Source organism: Somniosus microcephalus, chromosome 4 (genome assembly GCF_052327205.1).
Source record: "Somniosus microcephalus isolate GS21.2 chromosome 4, FLI_Smic_1.0, whole genome shotgun sequence".
In the NCBI taxonomy this organism is placed as follows: Eukaryota; Metazoa; Chordata; class Chondrichthyes; order Squaliformes; family Somniosidae; genus Somniosus; species Somniosus microcephalus.
This window is the reverse complement of record NC_140990.1, coordinates 267,383,640-267,405,899: the sequence shown is the minus strand read 5'-3', so window position 1 is coordinate 267,405,899 and position 22,260 is coordinate 267,383,640. Positions and strand designations below refer to the sequence as shown.

The 22,260-nt window shown below is 45.8% G+C and overlaps 1 protein-coding gene across 4 annotated transcripts in view; it reads left to right on the top strand.

Annotated features, from left to right (window-relative positions):
* cd302 (CD302 molecule) overlaps nt 1–22,260 on the top strand; it is a 56,728-nt gene that overhangs the window by 21,524 nt on the left and 12,944 nt on the right. Inside the window, exons 4-6 of one of the 4 annotated variants that reach the window (XM_085986387.1) lie at nt 9,011–9,193; nt 12,651–12,767; nt 20,006–20,038. In XM_085986387.1, coding sequence (XP_085842513.1) covers nt 9,011–9,193; nt 12,651–12,751 — 284 coding nt within the window. In that variant the 3' untranslated portion in view covers nt 12,752–12,767; nt 20,006–20,038. The remainder of the gene's footprint in view (nt 1–9,010; nt 9,194–12,650; nt 12,768–20,005; nt 20,039–22,260) is intronic. The other 3 variants (XM_085986385.1, XM_085986384.1, XM_085986386.1) reach the window with 3 other exon arrangements.

Below are 22,260 nucleotides of genomic sequence, written 5' to 3'. Positions count from 1 at the left end.
TACACTTTATTAGAGCTTTGACTCCAAAGAACCATAGATACTTACAGCACAGAAGAAGGCCATTCAGCCAATAGTGTCAATGCTAGCTTTTAGGTAGAACAATCCAAAACAAATCCCACTATCCTATTGTTATGGCTTCCGCAAGTTTTGAAATTGTGTTCAAAGTACAAATCATCTACTGCGAATAAAAGTGGACCCAGCACTGACCAGTGGAGTACACCATTTCCAACCCTTCCGAGCAACACAAATTTACCCTAACTCTTTGTTTCCTGTCTGTTAACTAACTTTCTATTCATGCTATTACATTGCCTCTTATACCATAGGCCTGAATTTTCTAACGAGCCCCCGTGAGACACCTTATCAAACACCTTCTGAAAATCCATATACATCTACTGGAGTCCCTTTATCTATCCAATCAGTTATTTCTTCATAAAACTCTTATTAAATTTGACAAATACAGTCAGCCTTTAACAATTCCATGGTAGCTGTCCTTGATTAACTAGTGAATTTCTAAATGCTCACTAATTTTATCTCAAATTATGGATTCTAAGAGTTTGCTTACAACTGATGTTAGACTAACTGGCCTATAATTACCTAGTTTATCCTTCTTTCTGTCCTTGAACAATGGTGTTACAATTTTAAGTTTCAAGCTTTCATTTTTCTTTATCCTGTCAGCCTATGTTAGAGGGAGGGATATGTTATTATTTTTAAAAGGCTTTACAATCAATAAAAACTCAGGGCTGAATTTTAGCACCAAAAATGGGTGGGTTGAGGTTGGGTCAGATGTTAAAATTTTAAAAATCTGCAACCCGCCTACTTCCGGGTTTAACGGAGGCGGGACAAGGGGCAGGCAGCCAACCCGCTCCCAAGAGGCGGTTTGGCAATTTAAATATGTAAATGAGGCCGGGAACCTCTGGTTTAACCTGCTTTGCCAGTTTTACAGTGGCCAGCCTGGTTTCCCGGGCCTCAGGAAACCCGGCAACTGAAGGTAGGTGAGGACAGCTTCGGGGAGAAGGTAAGTGCCTTTACAGCACTACTTGTGGGCCAGGAGGAGCAGGAGTCCATCCCCCTAGCCCCTGAAGCTTCCCGCCCCCCACATCAGACCCCATACAAAGACCACTGGGAATGGACCCCCCCATTGGGGTCAGAGATCGAACCCCTACCCCTCCCCCAGGATCAGAACACCCCTGGTTCAGGAATCAGACCCACCCCCACATCAGACCCCATACAAAGACCACTGGGAATGGACCACCCCCCCAATCGAGGTCAGAGATCGAGCCCCCCCCCCCCCAGGATCAGAACACCCCTGGTTCAAGAATCAGACCCACCCCGGGGTCGTGGATTAGACATCTCCCCGCTGCCTGGGGTTGTGGATCTACCTGCTCCTGCGGCCTGCTTTGTACTCCTTTCCACCCGACTGGAAGCCAAGCCTGTTAATCAGGCTGATTTCTGGGTGGGGAACCTGTCAAGTACAAAAGACACACCCTGTGGAGTTAAAACTCAGCCCCCTGCCTTTGTAACCCACCCCTGTTAATATCCAGGCCTCAGATTCTGAAGATTGACATGATCGGGTTCATGTTTGATGCTCATAAACATGTTCAAACCCGAAAGGAATCAGATGATAAAAACTTTGGCCCAGATTTTGTGGTCAGTGGCGAACAAAGGGCACACACCGTTCATTATGCTTGCAGCTGCCCACAGACCTTTAGTGGGCTTTTGCGCGGCATTTTATGGTAATTAGAGAGCCATTTCAGCGCAGCACCCTCTACAGGGGATCTGGGACTTGTGTGAACAGGAAAAGCAAAGCATGTCTCTTCAACTAATCAGATTAAAGAATTCTTACTGAGACACACAGGCCGGAATTTTGCCCTAAGAAAATGGGGGGGGGGGCGGGTTTGGGGTGTGGGGGCAGTTAAATTGTTAAAAATGGGATTCCTCACCTGTTCCCTCTCCAACCCACCCACCTCTGGCTTTGACGGAGGTGGGGCGGGCGACTAACCTGCTATCAGGGGGCGGTACATCAATTTAAATATTATAATGAGGCTGGAAACCTCTTTTTTCACCTCCATTTTTAATTTAACTGCATGTGGACGGGTTTCACACAATTCGTGAAACCCAGCAGTTAAACCGAGGTGGGGTCTGGTGGATCCGGGAGGTTTATACCTACCTCCTGGATCCAGGGTCCCTACCTAACATAAGAAGTAAGAGCAGGAGTAGGCCATACGGCCCTTCGCGCCTGCTCCGCCATTCAGTAAGATCGTGGCTGATCATCGACTTCAACTCCACTTTCCCGCCCGATTTCCATATCCCTTGATTCCCATAGAGTCCAAAAATCTATCCCACCCCCTGTGATCAGAGACCCCACCGTGAGGCCTCCGATCGCCACCATGAGACCTCACCCCACCGATGATGCTGAGGCCGGCCACAATCCTCCGGTGGCCAGTCCCGATCCTCTCTCCTTCCCGCCGATCCCCGATCCCCCCTGCCTCCCTGGAGAAAATTCAGGCCACAGAGTCTAAACCAGGAAATGTAAGTTAGAATATTAAATTTAGTGTAAAATCATGTACAGAAAGTGAAATAAAGAGAGGGATAGAAAGTTGGGTTTAAGAGAGAGAGAGATAAGGGACAGAAAGAAAAAGTAAAAAAGAAATTAATTTTTAATTTTAAATAATTGATCATCTGCTAAATTAAGTTATTTAAATTATTTAACTGGCTTTCTCCTCACAGCAATGATCCAGTGCCAAAGTCTACATTTAATCAGTAGCCTTCTAGACAAAATTGATTCACAACCACTGGCTCCTGAATTTGAGAAGTAGAGTTTACTGCTGTGCACACACTTGTGTTATTTACAGTGAGTTACATCAACTTTCACATCAGGAACTAAATGGAGGACTACATCAAAGGAAGAGGTCAGAAAAAGCTAATTGGTTAACTCGCCCAATTTGAATCAAGACTGCATCATGCTCACACAATAGTACTTTGCAGTGGCTGTGGAGAAGATCATGATTGCCCACTGTGCTGGAGAAGACAGGCTGAGAGACAAGAAAAATGGGAAGGAAGAAGTAAATTGTCTGAAATCAGTAATTAACACTAAATTATAACACTTTATAACCTGTTTCCATACAAATCTGGTCCAGACTGGTCAACCAGTTGCCACTGCAAATAATGAAATATTGCCTTTTCATCTCTAGGATTTGGTTTTGAAACCAACCAAACTAATGAGAGGAGGGGGTGAAAATTTCTGTCAACAAGTTGTAAGAGGTCTATACTAAATTAGTTTGGGTTTCCTTGACCTATTTTCAAGTGATGGCAAATCCAGAGCTCAAACCGCCGATAAATCCGCACTAACTGGCACTGAATTTGCACTTTCACTCACAAGAAGCCCAAAAAAAAATTACTGGCATGAGTAAAGGAAAATTTATATTGGTTTTAGTACAGGGTGCTCTTCTGAGTTTCGGTAGCCTGAAATAACCCTGATCTCACTGGTATGATTTTTTCCCCCATTTCTCATGCCAACAACCTTTTTTGGTCTCTTAGTGAAAGTACAATTTAGTGCCAATTAGTGCTGAATTATACATTGTTGGGCCAGAGTAGGAGCTTTTCTGTAGCATTTGGGCTTGGCCAGTACCTCATGTCAGAGTGCTTGATACTAATCTTGTGCAATACTGTGGTGTATGTAACTTGTTCCACCTTAAGAGAACTTAAACCTGTTCCACCTTAAGAGATGTACTACTTTCTCTGGCTGCTGTATACGGTAATACCGGTGGTGACCACACCGGTATATAAGTGCTGTGTAGTAATTTGCTGGGTAGTACAGCCCTAACCTCCGAATAGTAAAGACCTATTGAAAAGTTATTCTTGTAGTCTGTGTCAGTAATTGACCTTAAGTATAACTGGAACACACAGACTTAACAGTGGCGACGAGTCCGATCTTACCCTGCGGCAGTTTACATCCACGGCAGCTTCGTCCTCAGAACGGGTGTCGAGAAGAGGCATCCACCCTCATCATCCTGCTGAACAGCATGTCGCGCGGGAGGCATCGAGGACCCGGAGTGAAGAACAGAAATTCTGAACTCGAAGCCCCCATCAGCGGCAGACAGCTATCTTCCTTCTACCACGGTGGTGGGTAAGCCAATCAGCGAAAGTCGGCCGCGTTGGCTGTAGCGAAGGGGAGGGAAGACGGAGGAAAGAGGGCGGTGAAATCGACCGCGGCCGGTGAAAAGGGCCGGGCCACATTCGGGCCGAAAGGCGCAGCGACTGGGGCAGCTGAAGGCGCGAGAGCCGCGGTGAATTCGAACGCAGCGGGTGCACATAACCGGGCTGCAAGAAGGGCTGCGAGGCGCGACGGCAGGGAAGCGCGAATGCCCACGGGAACCGCGGTGGAGTAGAAGCAGCGTCGGGGGAGTTGTTAACCACTGGGGAGGCGAGACCGGCAGCAGCACAGCAATCGCCATTGCAGCCAGCGGGTGAAGAAGACGAGCGCGGGAAAGACCGCCAAGCGCGGGAAGCCGCCATTTTGGGGAAAAAAATTGCAAAGATGCCTAAACAGGGGAACATTAATACTTTTGATAGCGACATCGAAGATTGGACCACGTATGTAGAACGCATAGAAGTTTATTGTAGAGCAAATAAGATACCAGATGGGGAGAAAGCACTGACCTTATTAAACTTAATGGGTGCGAAGACATACGGGCAATTGAAACACCTTCTATCACCAGAGAAACCGGCGGATAAGACTTTTGCGGATATTGTTACCGTCCTGAAAAATCATTTAAGCCCCACGCCGCTGATGCTAGCGGAACGATTTAAATTTTACAGCAGAAAGCAGCTGAAAGATGAAAGCAATGCTGAATTTTTAATTGAATTGCGTAAGCTAGCAAAGTACTGTCAGTTTGGAACAGGACTAACAGATGCGCTAAGAGATACATTTGTGTGTGGATTGTTAAAAGAGACACAAAAGCGACTGCTTGAGGAGAATGAGCTGACGCTTGATAAAGCTGTCGCTATGGCAGCATCGCACGAATCCGCAGTGAGAGGCACGGCGGTAATGCAGCTACGGTCACCGGAACTCAGCACAAATCAAATGGTCTTGGGTACAGTAAAATGTTATCGTTGTGGAAAGACAACGCACGATCAGAACCAGTGCTGGTTCAAAAATAAGGAATGCAGAAAATGTGGCAGGCTTGGTCACATAGCTAAAGTATGCCGGTCAGGAGAGAAGACCAGCAACAAAAAGTCACCGCAGGGAAAGTACAGAAAGGTACACAAGGTGACAGAGAACAGTTCGAACGACAGAAGTCAGATTCAGACGCCAGCAGTAATGAACTGGGTAGCTTAAGAGTACACAACGTTGGTAAGGAAGCAGACCTCCAGACAATTTGGGTCACACTTCAGATAGCAGGAGTCCAAGTGAAGATGGAATTGGACACTGGATCGGCATTGACGGTCATGAATAAGAAAGATTACAAAAGGTTATTCCAACATATTCCCCTACGGGATACGGAGATTGTATTGAAAACATACACGGGGCAAAGAGTATACCCCATCGGAAAGATAGAGGTAAAGGTGGTCCACAAGGGCAAAGAAAGCTGAGGAATGGACTTATATGTGCTACCTGAAGGAGGTCCACCACTACTGGGACGGGAGTGGATTAGAAAAATGAATATGGACTGGCATTCCTTAAAAGCACTAACGGTAGATGCCAGGGAAACAGATGTCAAACCTAAACGATTGTCCAGAATATTGGACGATGCTAAAGAGGTGTTCCAGCAGGGACTGGGAACACTGAGAGGAATTACGGCAAACATCAAGATTGAAGAACATGCACAACCAAAATTTTTCAAAGCCAGACCGGTACCCTATGCGATACGACCTGCTGTGGAAGCAGAGCTGGAAGCGCTAGAATGTTCAGGAGTACTGTCTAAGGTAGACTGGAGTGAGTGGGCTACGCCCATTGTTCCCGTGATGAAACGTCCTTCGAGCAACAAGCCGGGAGAACCAGGGAAGGTTCGCATCTGTGGAGACTTCAAGATCACTGTTAATCCGGTGCTTCACACGGTGCAGTATCCGCTTCCGCGGATTGAGGATATCTTCGCTTCATTGTCGGGCGGGAAACACTTCACCAAGATAGACCTGGCACAGGCGTACTTACAGATGGAAGTTGAGGAAGAGTCACGCCAGTACCTCACGATCAACACGCATAGAGGCTTGTACCGGTATAATAGACTGGTTTTTGGAGTGGCATCGGCTCCAGCAATTTGGCAGAGGGCCATGGAGCAGGTATTACAGGGAATTCCAGGCACACAATGTTACCTGGACGATATTCTGATTACAGGAGATGGTGACGAGGAACACCTTGCAAATTTGGAACTGGTGCTCATCAGATTGAAAGAATATGGACTTCGAGTTAATCGGCAGAAATGTGAGTTCTTTCAGAAGCGGATCTCGTACTGTGGCCATGTCATTGACCAGGAGGGACTTCATAAGTCTCCTGACAAGATCGAAGCAGTTGTGAAGGCTCCCGCTCCGGTTAATGTATCTCAGTTGAGGTCGTTCCTAGGATTGATTAACTATTACCATAAGTTTCTGCCAAATTTATCCATGGTACTGCACCCGCTGAACGCTCTTTTGCAGAAGGGAGTACCATGGGAGTGGAGCGAGGACTGTAAGAAGGCCTTTCGCAAAAGCAAGGAATTGATAACCTCAGAGGAAGTGTTGGCTCACTTCAACCCAACACTGCCTATTCGTTTGGCTTGTGATGCTTCTCCATATGGTATTGGGGCAGTACTCTCACACAAGTTGCCAAATGGCACGGAGAGGCCAGTCGCGTTCGCATCCAGATCATTGACCTCCGCTGAGCGCAACTATGCTCAGATAGATAGGGAGGCTCTCAGCCTTGTGTGGGGAGTAAAGAAGTTTAATCATTACCTGCAGGGCCAAAAGTTTACGCTTTTGACAGACCATCAGCCATTGGTATCCATTTCTAACCCTAAGAAGGGTGTGTCGGTGATGACAGCACAGAGACTCCAGAGATGGTCCCTTTTCCTAGGGGCACATCAATATCAGATAGAATTCAAAGGTACAAAGCAGCATGGTAATGCTGATGGGCTGTCGCGCCTGCCACTACCTGAAGAAGAGGAGACAACGAAGGTTGACCCTGTTGAGTTATTTCACTCGACCATCATCGAGTGTTTACCAGTCACCAATGCAAGTATTGAAAGAGAAACCAGGAACGACCCGACACTGTCCCGAGTCTACGAGGTGACAGTGAAGGGATGGCCAGCACATGGTGATTCTCTGTTACCGGCATTCTCGGCAAGACGAGACCAGCTGTCCGTCTGTCAAGGAACATTGATGTATGGAACGAGAGTGATTATTCCTCCTAAGTTAAGGGAAAGAGTTCTAAAGGAACTGCATGAAGGTCATCTGGGGGGAGTCAAGATGAAAAGCCTTGCTAGGGCTTATGTGTGGTGGCCGGGTATTGACCAACAGATAGAGGAGCTGACGAAAAGCTGCTCAGGGTGCCAAAAAGTGCAAAATGCACCTCCGATTGCACCGCTGCATCCATGGGAATGGCCTTCAGCCCCATGGCAACGCGTACATATTGACTTTGCTGGTCCATTCATGGACTCCATGTTTCTAATTGCGGTGGACGCACATTCAAAATGGCCAGAAGTGATCAAGATGACTACCACTACTTCAGAAAAGACAATTGCGGTGTTAAGAACGATATTCGCAAGGAACGGATTGCCAGAACAAATATGTTCCGACAACGGACCACAGTTCGTGTCAGAAGAATTCCAAAAATTCTTAAAGAAGAATGGGGTGAAACATTATACCTCTGCCCCATATCATCCGGCTACAAATGGGTTGGCCGAGAGATTTGTACAAACATTCAAAAAGGCAATAAAGGCCATGAGCGAAGATCAGATTCCACTACAACATAAGGTGGACAAGTTTCTACTGGCATATCGAAACGCCGCTCATGCAGTGACAAACCAAAGTCCTGCCATGATGTTTTATAACAGGAGGTTGCGGTCCAGGTTGGACTTGTTAAAACCAAATGTGCGGAGGGAAGTTGAAAACAAACAGTTCCAGCATATAAATAACAAGACCACTCGGAGTTTCGAGGTAGGACAAGCAGTGTTGGCCAGGGACTATGGAAACGAGAAATGGAAATCCGGAACAATTCGGGCCAGACAAGGACCCCTGATGTACACGGTAGATGTTGGTAAAAATGTAATACGGCGTCATGCTGACCAACTGGTAGAATCGAGAACAAGGGTCGAACCCATGGTTACGACAGAGACAACCGTGGAAGAAGTTAGTGAACCTGAAGCATCTACCTCGGCAGTGAATGTACCTGATGATGATGTCCAAGACATAAGAGACCAACTAGAGGAGTCACCTCAGCAACAAGAATCAGAGACCCCTGAAAGGCGTTATCCAACTCGAATCAGGAGGCCTCCTGAGAGACTGAACCTTTGAACTGTTTCTACATGAAGTTGTATATGTATATATGTTATTATGTTATGTTAAATGGGGATATAACTGTTAAGCTAAAAAGGGAGGATTGTGGTGTATGTAACTTGTTCCACCTTAAGAGAACTTAAACCTGTTCCACCTTAAGAGATGTACTACTTTCTCTGGCTGCTGTATACGGTAATACCGGTGGTGACCACACCGGTATATAAGTGCTGTGTAGTAATTTGCTGGGTAGTACAGCCCTAACCTCCGAATAGTAAAGACCTATTGAAAAGTTATTCTTGTAGTCTGTGTCAGTAATTGACCTTAAATATAACTGGAACACACAGACTTAACAAATACCTTATCTTGGAGAGCTTGATGTTGATGTTTCGGGTGCTTAAAGTGGAAAAGTGTTGTATTCACATCTCTTATTCTGATGAACATAAAAATGCATTGAAAGTATAACTAGTTCTATTCAAATAGATTTGTATCCCATGAATCTCTTTCTTCGGTGTGCCATGAACTGACTTTTGTTGTTATTTAGGCAATACCTTGAGATGGTTTGATCAGTCTGCAGTAAATTACTCAAACTGGGCTCCTGGGGAGCCACCTGGAGGGACATTTGATGCTGACACATGTACTGTCATGGACACAAAGTCAGGACAGTGGAAAACAGTTAATTGTGAAGACGACTTTGGAAAATCAGTCACATGTGAAACGACAACAAGTGAGTAGGATTCAAGCTAATCTTTGCATAGCACCATTTTTTTGTTTTCCATCACCAAGTAGATTAAGAAAAATGCCATTATATTTATCATCTCAGTATATAATGTTCCTGAGTGATTCATTGTTAATTTCTGTTCCATTCTGTTAACATCTGGCTCCGTTCAATATACAGTGAATCTTTATATAGGTTCTCTTTGGATTGTTGCCTTGTGTGTACTGATTCTGAAGAGGGTGACAAGTGACACAGTATACTTACAACTTTAGTTGTTTGTCTGGATCATGGGTTGTAATAAATTCTGACACTGCTATGCATTGGCTATTTTCATTGTGACTTTGTTTTGAAAGCTGTTTCTATTTATAGTCTACATATTTTACATTTATTTGAAATAAAATTTGATATTTTTCTACTTCATGGAAAACTTTTAACTCATATAATGAGATTAGGCACAATAGAAACTATTTTGTCCTTCCACATTTGTGACCTGGATTTGATCCTGAAAGATGGAATGAAAATCTCTCCCCCTTTTCATTATAAGGCTTGAAAATGAGTTTGGCCATTTTCAACAATGTTCCGAATGGTCCACAAACAAATTGACATTAATTTGCCCATCTCACTCGAGGGCATATTTTCCTTTTTTTGATAATTTTAGAGAAATCTTCTCTTAGGCAGTCCCTTGGAACGGAGGACAACTTGCTTCCACATTAAAAATGAGTTCTCAGGTGACTGATGAGTCCAATGCGGGACCTACAGTCTCTGTCACAGGTGGGGCAGACGGTGGTTGAAGAGGCGGGTGGTTGCGCTCCTTGCGCTTGGCTTCCGCTTGCTCCCGGCGAAGAGACTCGAGGTGTTCGGCGCCTTCCCGAATGCTTCTCCTCCACTTTGTGTGGTCTTGGGCCAGGGATTCCCAGGTGTCGGTGGGGCTGTTGCACCTTTTCAAGGAGGCTTTGAGGGTGTCCTTGAAGTGTTTCCTCTGCCCACCTGGGGCTCTCTTGCTGTGTCGGAGCTCCGAGTAGAGCGCTTGTTTTGGGAGTCTCGTATCGGGCATGCGGATGATGTGACCCGTCCATCGGAGCTGATCAACCGTGATCAAGGCATCGATGCTGGGGACATTCGCCTGAGCGAGAACACTGATGTTGGTGCACCTATCCTGCCAATGGATTTGGAGGATCTCGCGGAGGCAGCATTGGTGGTACCTCTCCAGTACTTTGAGGTGCCTGCTGTACATGGTCCATGTCTCTGAGCCATACAGGAGGGCGGGTATCACAATTCTCTGTAGACCATGAGCTTGGTGCTGGGTTTGAGATCCTGGTCTTCAAACACTCTTCCTCAGGCGACCGAAGGCTGCACTGGCACACTGAAGGCGGTGTTGGACTTCGTCATTGACATCTGCCCTTGTTGACAGTAGGCTCCCGAGGTATGGAGGGTGGTCCACGTTGTCCATGGCCTTGTCGTGGATTTTGATAATTGGGGGGCAGTACTGTGTGGCGGGGGCAGGTTGGTAGAGGACCTTTGTCTTATGGATGTTTAGTGTAAAGCCCATGCTCTCGTGCGCTTCGGTGAAGGTGTTGACGATGGTTTGGAGTTCGACCTCCGAGTGTGCACAGACGCAAGCGTCGTCTGCATACTGTAATTCGACGACAGAGGATGGGACGACCTTGGATCTGGACTGGAGGCAACGGAGGTTGAACAGTTTCCCGTTTGTTCTGTAAATTAGTTCCACTCCAGCGGGGAGTTTACGAAGGGCGAGATGGAGCATTGCAGCAAGGAAGATCGAGAAGAGCATTGGTGCGATGACACAGCCTTGCTTGACCCCGGTCCGTACATGAATTGGGTCTGTGGTGGAACCGTTGGTCAGGATCATGGCTTGCATGTTGTCGTGAAGCAGGCAGGGGATGATGACAAACTTTTGAGGGCAGCCGAATTTGAGGACACCCCATAATCCCTCACGGTTGACAGTGACGAAGGCTTTTATGAGGTCAAAGAAGGCCATGTACAGCGGTTGGTGCTGTTCCCTGCATTTCTCTTGTAATTGATGAGCGGTGAAGATCATGTCCATTGTGCCCCTTAGTGGGTGGAATCCACATTGCGGCTCTGGGAGGAGCTCTTCAGCCACTGGGAGAAGGCGATTGAGGAGGATTCTTGCAATGACTTTCCCTATGGCAGACAGCAGGGAAACTCCTCTGTAATTACCACAATCAGACTTGTCATCTTTGGCCACAATAACGGCATCTCTGAGATCCCCTGGCATGCTCACCTTCCAGATAAGAGAAATGAGTTAATGAATTCGCGCCGGTAGTGCTTCTCTGCCATGCTTTAGTGCCTCGGCAGGGATTCCATCTGCTCCTGAGGCCTTGTTGTTCTTCAGTTGTCAGATGGCCTTTTCAACCTCATGCCGGGCTGGGGCTGTGCTGAGGTGGTGGCAGGTAGCATGCTGCAGGATGGAGTTGAGGACCCTCGCGTTGAAGACAGAGTCTCGGTTAAGGAGATCTTCGAAGTGCTCCTTCCAGAAATAGTCAATATTTGTTATCAGTAATACACTTCTGGTAAGAAATGTTAATGGACTTTTTGGTCATGTTTACCATAGCTCCAGATACGATTTTTTTTGAAAATTATCAAGAAGTGAGAGAAACAACAGATTTTTACTTGTTAAGGGTCAATCGTGCAGAATTATGCAGGACAGGAGAAAATGGACTCCAGGTCAACCTGGAATGAATTAATTCAACAAAAACTGACAGACTATAGAGAGCATGGCTGTAGCAGCCATTTCAATACAACTGCAGGAGGAAAGAGAAGCCCAGGCACACAGAGGGCAAAAGACATGCCCGACTTGTAGCAGGCACCACTGGAGGCAGTGTGTCTGCAGTAACAGAGTCAGTTGCATGAGCATGGCAAAGGAGCAGTGAATGAATAGGTTCAGGTTCAGCAGGGAGTCTGTAACTGAGGTGTTCCATCTGACCACAGTAGACCTGAATCAACATCTATAATGTGCACTATCAGTAATAACTGCCGTGAAGCTGGTCACTGCCCTCAATTTTTATGCCACAAGATTTTTTAAATCACCCACAGGGGGTATTTCAGGACTCTTTGTCAAGCACTGTTCTACCAAGGAGGTAACCGAAGCCCTGTATTGCAATGCACATAATTACATAAGCCTCAGCATTGACCAGTAGCAGAGATAACTAAAAGCTTTACCAAACTGATGCCTTCCCCAAAATTCAAGACATCACTGACTATATGTTGGTAGCTTTGTATATCCACCATTAATCCTATGGCATACCTAATATGAAGGATATATTACATAAACATGCAAATTGTAAGCAACCCACACAAGAAAATGCCACAACTATATATTTCAGCTGAATGAGCAGAAATTTCCTTCAACTAAAAATCATCGTGTTTATTTAATTCATGTTAAATGCTGTGATTAACACAGCTTCAGTAGCAATCTTTGTATTAGGTGATCAATCTCAAGAAAATATCACCCTAGACATCATCATTTCCTGCATTACAACAGTGGCTACACTTCAAAAAGAACTTTGGGACGTCTGGAGGTCGTGAAAGGTGCTATATAAATGCAAGTCTTTCTTTCTTTAGGTTCTTTCTTTCTAGATGTGCACTGAATAATCAATAACCCTTTGCATGAAAAAGGTCTTCTAAACTTTATGATCTGAGTACTAATTCTAAGGGGAGAATTTTCCCACCCTGGGGAGGCAGGTATGGAGGCGGGACTGCCGGGAAAATGGCAGAAACTGGGAGCGGGTACCGACCCCACCTCCAACCCGCCTCCATGCCATCTTCCCAGGAGGCGGGTCCCCGAGTCGCGCAGGAAGGGGATTAGAGCCAATTAACTGCCTGTTAACAGGTAGTTAACGGGCAGTTTTGAGGCTTTTCCCCATTTTATGACTGCAGTCCAAAGATGTGCGGGTTAGGTTGATTGGCCATGATAAAAATTGACCCTTAGTGTTAGGGGGGATTAAATACATGGGGATAGGGTGGGATATGTGTTGGTGTAGGGGTTACGGGGATCGGGTGGGATATGTGTCGGTGCAGGCTCGATGGGCCGAAATGGCCTCTATCTGCACTGTGGGGTTTCTGTGATTCTGTGAATTGCGGGCTTCCCGATGTCTGCGAACCTCGCCAGGGTCAGCGAGGCGAGCAGTGGGTCTGCGGGGGTGAGAGGGGTCGAAATGTCAGCTGTAGAGGTGAGTGATGGGTGCAAGTGTGGACAGGTAAGTATGAGAGGGGAGTGTAAAGTGTTGGAAAATGTTTCCTTACCTTTGCTTCTTCCTGCAGGCTTCAACCGTTGAGGATCGGAGGTGCCTCCTCTCAATGGCCATCTGCTTTCTGCTGAGGAGAGAGGTCTTGGTGAGCCTTTGCACAAAGGCTCACCTTAGAACAGAGATCGTCAGTGTTTGACAGCTTCTCAAAGCTGTCAAACGCTGACGTCATCTGTCACCGGCTTTCCCTTAATTGGCCGGTAAGTCCGCAGGGCAGGCTTAACAAGGCCAATCAAGGGAAAGCAGTGTGGGTTGGTCAGACGTCGTTGGGGGTGGGACTGAAACCCGGAAACCCGGGTCCCATCTCCAGCACGTCTCCATTGACAAAATCCAGCCCTAGGTTTCTAACCCCGTTACCAGTTGATTGGACCGATGGAATGATCCCTCTCACCCTCTCGCGTCCTTTTCAAATTTGAACACTGCTATTAGATCTTCTCTGCTTTACCGATTTCAGTCCTAATTCTTCAAGTCTCCCCTCATAACCATCATCTCATCCATTTAATCATCATCCTAATAAATCTACATTGGCCCAGAAATTCAGGTTGGGGGCTTCCCGCGGGTGCAAGCCCCCGATCTGCACTTACCTAGCGCGCCGGCCGTTGAGCTCTGGGCCCCCGTGGAATTCCGATCCGGGGCCTGCTCCAGCTGCCGGCGCGCAGTGCTTGCGTATCCCAGGGGCGCAGTTAGTTCGATGCGTCCCCGGGATCACGTGAGCCATGGGGAGCCAATCGGAGCAGGGAATGCTCCATTCATAAGTCTGACAGGAAGTGCTGTCAAGACTTATAAATACTACGGCCCCAAAATAGCACTAAATCTTAAAATAAATTTTTAAAAACATCACATTTTTAAAATAAACTATAAATTACATGAAATAACTATTTTAAACAATAATTTAAATTTTTGAAAAAATAATTTTATTTTCTAACGGAGCTAAAAAATAAACTTACCTTGCTTTAAAGTATTTAAAAATAATAAACCTGTGGAAAAAATGTTTTAATTTTAATTAATTCACCACTTACCTTGTAAAAAGCAGGCCTTACGCCTGCTTTTTACATTTCTAAATTCTGCAGGCTTACGTTCCCGGGAAAAAAGACCGAAGTTTGATGTGCACGCGCAGCCGCCCCCGTGCACGCGTATGACCTCTGAACCCCTTCGTTCAGAGGAACGGAAGTGCCGGTTTCCCGCGCATGCGCAGTGCATGCAGGAAACCAGCACTTCCATCGGGCCTACGGGTGAGTACCCCATGCGTACTCACCCGTGGAGACCCGAATTTCTGGGCCATTGCTCTTTTTCCATGGCTCCAATATCTTTCTATAATGGAGTCCCCAAAATTTTCACATTACCACAACAGTGGCCTAAACAATGTCCTGTACTGATTAATCATCAACTCCCTACTTTTTGTATTTAAGGCCCTGTTATGTTTTTAGACTTTGACCCTGTTACTTCTCCCATGCACAGTGCTAGTGCACATTCCAATAAGTGAGCTCAGAATTGTCAATGTGTGGCCGGGGAATGGTGGAGGTCTAAATATGCTTCTTCTCCATTTTAGTCACTGCAGTAGACATCACTATCATTGTATACTCATCCCTTTGTGGAATTTACCCTTGTCTGTTATCCTTCACTGTTGTAGAAACGTATAATCATTATACTTTGCTGTTGTAAGAGCTATTTATTCCTCAGTGATGACACATTTCCAGATCACTACACTAAACAAGTTGCTCAAGATTTAGAATATTGGAGTACTACAATCAAATCCTGGATCCACATTAGTATAAAGCTTACCTCAATAAAAGGAATGCTGTGAAACTGAAATGGGTCTATAATACTAACAGTGCAAGATTGAACTGAGAATTAAATCATGTTAGAAGGTTCATTATTTTGGCAATTTAAGGTCAAACTTTAAAGTAATTTACGATTGCTTTGTTTTTAGTTTTTTAATGTAACCAGGAAAAAGAAAACTTAATTTATAGTAACCTATAGAATCCACACAAAGGAGATTTATGTACACTGATTTGTACAAGGGAAACATTGGGTCATCAGATCAATAAAGGCAAATAAAGAAAATCTAATTTTGCAACAAGACTCTGCAAGTGCTGGTTAGCTCAGTAGTTGACCCCTCATCATCAAAGTTTCCAGCCTCCCTGCAGCTAGATAGACAGACAGAGTTCAAACATTCTGTCTGGGTTTTGGCGTTTCTTTTCAGGTTATGCAAGAGACTAAAATGTTCAAACTAGGTGATGAATCTATGAATCTCAAGAAAATACCACCCATGGCACTTTCTTTCAAGACAAGTATACAAAAGAGGAAGAAAAGCTGAGCCCTTTAGGTCATATGGTCACACCCGTCCTATGCTCCCTATATAAATATGTGGAGCAAATAAAATTAGCATTAGCATACAGGGAGCTAAGGTACAAATCACTTAACACATTTACAGTGCCCCAACTGAGCTGTGGTCAAATAGTATGCCCTTTGGCATTGATCCATACAGTACATCATGCATGCATCAAAATTAAGTAAATGCCTCCAGAGTTGATTAGCAAGTCTGCACCAACATCTGCTAAAGGCTTTAAATACAGTGCAAAATGCAATAACCTATTGATGGTTGCTTACACGCATGCTTATTTTGTAACATACTCATCACCTAAACATGATAACACAACTTGTTTTCAATGGGGACCTTAATTTAGTTCTTCACAAATTAATGCATTGACTATTTAAACATCTGAACATGTAAGTTTAAGGGCTGCATTTTCCAATATCAGGATAGTGGCAGAAAAATGGGCAAAGTTGGGCAGGGATTTCCCTTCCCTCCCCCCCACCCCGCCCCACCACCCCTCCATTTCAGCCCCCAGCACTTACCTGCTGCTACGTTTACTATGGTCTTAAGTGAGAGATTTGATGAAGCCTTCAGGGATCATCTGCCCCTTTTAATGTGGTTCCTGTCACTTCAGGTGCTGCAGCAGCAATCCCACTGCTGCAGCACTGGAAATTTCCTGGGTGTCACTGGTGGGCTCCTGCTTTCTGGCGGGATTCCCGCTGAAAGCACGCCATGAATGCCTATTGCTTTCTGACTCGGGTTTGGGACAGTGCGCATAGGCCCTGCCCCTGATCATAAAGAGCCCTACAATTTCTGAGATGAAAACTTAGTTTCAGCTTTCAGAGTTCGTTAATTGCAACGCTGTTTTTACATCAGCGATATTTGATCTAGCATTCTGATGGACGGTTCTTAGAACTCACTGAGAATTTTAATCTAGTGTTATTTCCTAAATTCTTATCCCATCATTTTATCTGGTTCCACATAGAAATAAAACATAATTTTCACGATGTAGATCCCTGCAGAGCCCCAAGTTATTATGATTCCTGCACAGACCAATTTAGGCAGTCTTGATAATTATCTGTTGCCTGTATTTCAAAAATCAATGTAAACTGTTGACTACACTGCAGTTAGTGGGAGAAAAATGGTTGCGTGCATTCTATATTGTTCATATTGCAGTGAAGAAACCTGGGGGCAGGCTAAATGTGAATCTGGGCATCTTGTATTCAGGTAATAATTTATAGTGGGGGTATTATTATTGCATACGGCCTGGCGGGAGTCATGCCTGCCTACCATGCATATCAGGATATCGTGGGTGCATTGCCCACAATATTTCATCCAATGAAACCACCTGGCATCTGCATTTACAGGAACAGTAGAAGCCTCTCTCTTGAATGCTTGCACTACCTGAAGGATTGAGAAATGTCACAGATGTCCAATATTCTCTGCTCAAACAGACCAGTGGGCATCATCTGAAGATACCCTTCAGCTCTGGAGTATGTGAAGTAGTGTAAGACGTTTATATTCACCCTTGTCCTTTAACCCGTCCAATAGTTTCCAAAGTTCAGACCTGTCGAACAGACAACACAAAATACAAGGATTCGAGAATAACTTCCTTTTTACTTAAAATCAGCAAGAGGTTACAAGTAAGCTCACACAAAACTGTTGCATATAATACTCCTGATTATATCTAAGCATACACAGGTTTATTCCCTTACTTTAAGCTCAAATGATTATAAGCCAACACTATATACGTACTAACAACAGCGAGTGGTCAGTTCAGCGATGGCTAGATGTACAACTTTAACTGGCAACTGATCAAGTTGTCTCCTCCGACTGCAGCAGCCCCGAGTGTCTTAAAACAGCATCTCTTATACCCTAAAAATCTGGGCAGGCTCCTCAACGCATATGTGTCCCAAACTGGGTGACAAATGGTCGGCAGTTGTTTTCCTCTTCTTATCAGTGGGCCCCAAAGCTGTTCACACCATTTGCCTGAAGATGTTCCTGTCTTTGTAACGCCCAGCCGTTTGTTCCTGCTCAGGGTCTGTCGCTTCCATATCTGATTAACAGCTTTCGTACAAAGGTCCCACAGGAACCAACCTCTCAACCTCCCGAAGCATGCTGGGATATTAAATTTGGTCAACTTTTTAAGTTTGGTCAAGTTATAGCAAATTCTTACAGCAAATGGCTTATTCTTGCAGTAGCACAGGATTGTATGTTTGGCTTCCATGTCAATGGCAGTTCAGTGCCATCATGTATCACAACAGTGGATTGCAGATAGTTAACACTCCCCACAGGTCTTTGTGCACCAGATTACACACCTCCCTGGTGAGCCTGTGCCTTCTCATGCAGTGCTCCTATTTCATGGTGAGGCAAATCAACTGTACGGTGCAAATTGTGAGCTATGCTCTTTCCATCCTCTCTTCCCCTGGTGTACCGTAATATACCCAGCATTCACTTCTCTCACAGCTCTTCGTTGAAATCACTAACTCAATTACTGACTTGGAGTAAAATATTCATTTTCAGTTTGATCCAGGAATTGCAGAATGCTAAGAAAGAAAGCAAGAACTTGGATTTACATCGGGCCTTTAATGACCCTAGGATGTCCCAAAACACTTCACAGCCAATGAAATACACTTTTAGAGTGTAGTTACTGTTATGACACAAAGCTGGGTGAGCGTGTGTGCTGTGAGGAGGATGCCGAGAAACTCCAGTATGATTTGGACAGGTTGGGTGATTGGGCAGAAGCATGGCAGATGCAGTATAATGTGGATAAATGCGAGGTTATCCACTTTGGTGGCAAAAACAGGAAGGCAGTTTACCTGAACGGCTATAGATTGGGAGAAGGGGAAGTGCAACGAGACCTGGGTGTCCTTGTGCACCAGTCGCTGAAGGTAAGCATGCAGGTGCAGCAGGCAGTTAAGAAGGCAAATGGTATGTTGGCCTTCATAGCGAGAGGGTTCAAGTACAGGAACAAGGATGTCTTGCTGCAGTTGTACAGGGCCTTGGTGAGACCACACCTTGAGTATTGTGTGCAGTTTTGGTTGCCTTATCTGAGGAAGGATGTTCTTGCCATGGAGGGAGTGCAGCAAAGATTCACCAGACTGATACCTGGGATGGCAGGAATGACGTATGAGGAGAGATTGGGTCGATTGGGCTTATACTCGCTGGAGTTTAGAAGAATGAGAGGGGATCTCATTGAAACATAAAATTCTAACAGGACTGGACAGACTGGATGCAGGAAGGATGTTCCCGATGGCCGGGGAGTCCAGAACCAGGGGTCACAGTCTAAGGATAAGGGGTAAGCCATTTAGGGCAGAGATGAGGAGGAATTTCTTCACCCAGAGAGTGGTGAACCTGTGGAATCCTCTACCACAGAAGGCAGTGGCGGCCAATTCATTAAATATATTCAAGAAGGAGTTGGATATATTTCTTAAGGCTAAAGGGATCAAGGGATATGAGGAGAAGGCAGGGACAGGGTACTGAATTTGGATGATCAACCATGATCTTATTGAATGGCGGAGCAGGCTCGAGGGGCCGAATGGCCTACTCCTGCTCCTATCTTCTATGTTTCTATGTGATGGAGGGAAACATGGCAGCCAATTTACACACAGCAAAGTCCCACAAACAGCAATGAGATAAATGATCAGATTATCTGTTTTTGGGGGTGATGGTTGAGGGATAAGCATGGGCCAGGACAATTTATCTGCTCTTCAACTAGTGCTGTGGGATCTTTTATGACCATCTAAATAGGCAGACAGAGTTTAACATCTTATTTGAAAGGCGGCATCTCTGACAGTGCTAGCACTCACTCAGTACTGCACTGAAGTGTCAGTCTGGATTATGTGTTCACATCTTGAAGTGGGACTTGAACCCACAACCTTTTTGACCCAGAGGCGAGTGCTACCAGTGAGCCAAGGCTGATACTTATGTGGCATTACTTCATCATTAAAAAACTTTAACAAAGTATTAATAAGCAAAAGTGCTAACAATTGAGGAATCGTTTTGTAATTTTCTCACAATATTACATGACTTTTTCCTTGCATTTACTTTTTTGCTAAGATTAGCAAAGAGGCGACTATAGGGCCCTAGATTTCCTTCCCATCTTTACAGGCTAGCTTGCCACCCATTCAGAGTCACAGGTGAAAAATCTAGCATCTACTGTGGATCCAGCATGTAACTTCACTTTTAAACTAATGTAAGTTTTATATTCTTTTCTAGTAGCTGTACCTGATGGAGAAAAATGCTCAAGAGGTAAGTGTATGAGCCAAACAACAACTTTTGAAATCTCTACTAATCTGATAATGCTTATTTTGCATGATGCTTTAAAACAACTTAAATGCTGCTTTTTACTACTGTAAAATGGGCGCAACAAGGCCCAATTTCAGGGACCAACTTTATTGAGAAGTTAATGAGTGAATGGCAGGGTAGTTGTGTGAAATGTACTAACATTCTTGACACATGCAGTATAGAACCAGCCATTCATCCATCATGATCAGGAACAATCAGTACATCATTGCACTGCTTTCATGGGAACAGATGGATTTTTTTTTGTTTTTTTTTGTGGGATGTGGGCATCGCTGGCAAGGCCAGCATTTATTGCCCATCCTTAATTGCCCTTGAAAAGGTGGTGGTGAGCCGCCTTCTTGAACCACTGCAGTCCGTGTGGTGAAGGTACTCCCACAGTGCTGTTAGGTAGGGAGTTCCAGGATTTTGACCCAGCGACGATGAAGGATCGGCAATATACTTCTAAGTCAGGATGTTGTGTGACTTGGAGGGGAACTTGGAGGTGGTGGTGTTCCCATGCGCCTGCTGCCCTTGTCCTTCTAGGTGGAAGAAGTCGCGGGTTTAGGAGGTGCTGCCGCAGAAGCCTTGGTGAGTTGCTGCAGTGCATCATGTAGATGGTACACACTGCAGCCACGGTAGCCGGTGGTGGAGGAGGGAGTGAATGTTTAAGGTGGTGGAGGGGGTGCCAATCAAGCGGGCTGCTTTGTCCTGGATGGTGTCGAGCTTCTTGAGTGTTGTTGGGAGGTGCACTCATCCAGGCAAGTGGAGAATGATGCGCCTCAATGACTTCAAGACTCAAAGTTAACTGAATAAAACAAGGCTTTTATTAGCAAAGAAAAGATGCCTGTGTCTTCACAGAAATCACAGAAATCACAGAAACCCCACAGTGCAGATAGAGGCCATTTCGGCCCATCGAGCCTGCACCGACACATATCCCACCCGATCCCCGTAACCCCTACACCAACACATATCCCACCCTATCCCCGTAACCCCACGTATTTAATCCCCCTAACACTAAGGGTCAATTTATCATAGCCAATCATCCTAACCCGCACATCTTTGGACTGTGGGAGGAAACCGGAGCACCCGGAGGAAACCCACGCAAACACGGGGAGAATGTGCAAACTCCACACAGACAGTCACCCAAGTCACCTAGCATGCTGCTGTTCTGCTGCAAGACAAGCCTGGGCTTGTCTTAAGTAGGGCCAGGTATGGGCGGAGCCAACACACAAAGGGGGCGGTGCACTATACACAACACAAGGTAAGACACCGGAGCAGGCAATACAATATATGTAGTTAACTACAGAGTCTGATGAATGACATATTTCATCACATTCACCCCTTCTACAGATTTAGTCTGTCCGGGGGTGTGATAGTCCTCTGTGACTGACGTAACGGTTGCGGTGCCGTGGGTGCCGGCTGGGTGTCCCGGGTGGTCTCCTGGGTCTCTGCCGGGGGTGCCACCGGGGTTGTTGAAGGAGTAGGTGGTGGGGGTACCGTTGGCTGGTGTTCTTCCGGGGGTGATGAAAGAATAGTGGGTGGAGTGGGTGGGTAATAGTTGTTGTGGTTGTTGTTGTTGTTGTAGTCGTTGTCGTTGTTGCTGTTGTTACCGGCTGGGGCGAGGTCTTTTATGGACACAGTGTCCTCCCGTCCGTCGGCGTGCCGGACATACGCATATTGTGGGTTGGCGTGGAGCAGGTGCACTGGCTCCACGAGAGGGTCCGTCTTGTGGCCCCTCACATGCTTCCGCAAAAGTACCGGACCTGGGGTGGAGAGCCATGACGGTATGGATACGCCTGAGGTGGATTTCCGGGGAAACACAAACATTAGCTCATGAGGCGTGGCAGTACACAATAGTGACCGTATTGAGTGGAGCACATCTGGGAGGACTTCCTGCCAGCGGGAGATAGGGAGGCCCTTGGTCCTTAGAGTTAGGGTGACTGCCCTCCATACTGTCCCGTTCTCTCGCTCCACCTGACCGTTACCCCGGGGGTTGTAGCTGGTGGTATGGCTCGTGGCAATCCCCTTGGACAGCATGTACTGGCGTAGCTCTTCACTCATGAAGGACGCCCCCCTATCCGTGTGGATATAGCTTGGCATACCGAACAGGCAGAACAGGCTGTTGAGGCATTTAATGACCGTGGCGCTGGTCATGTCTGGGCAGGGGAAGGCGAATGGGAAACGGGAGT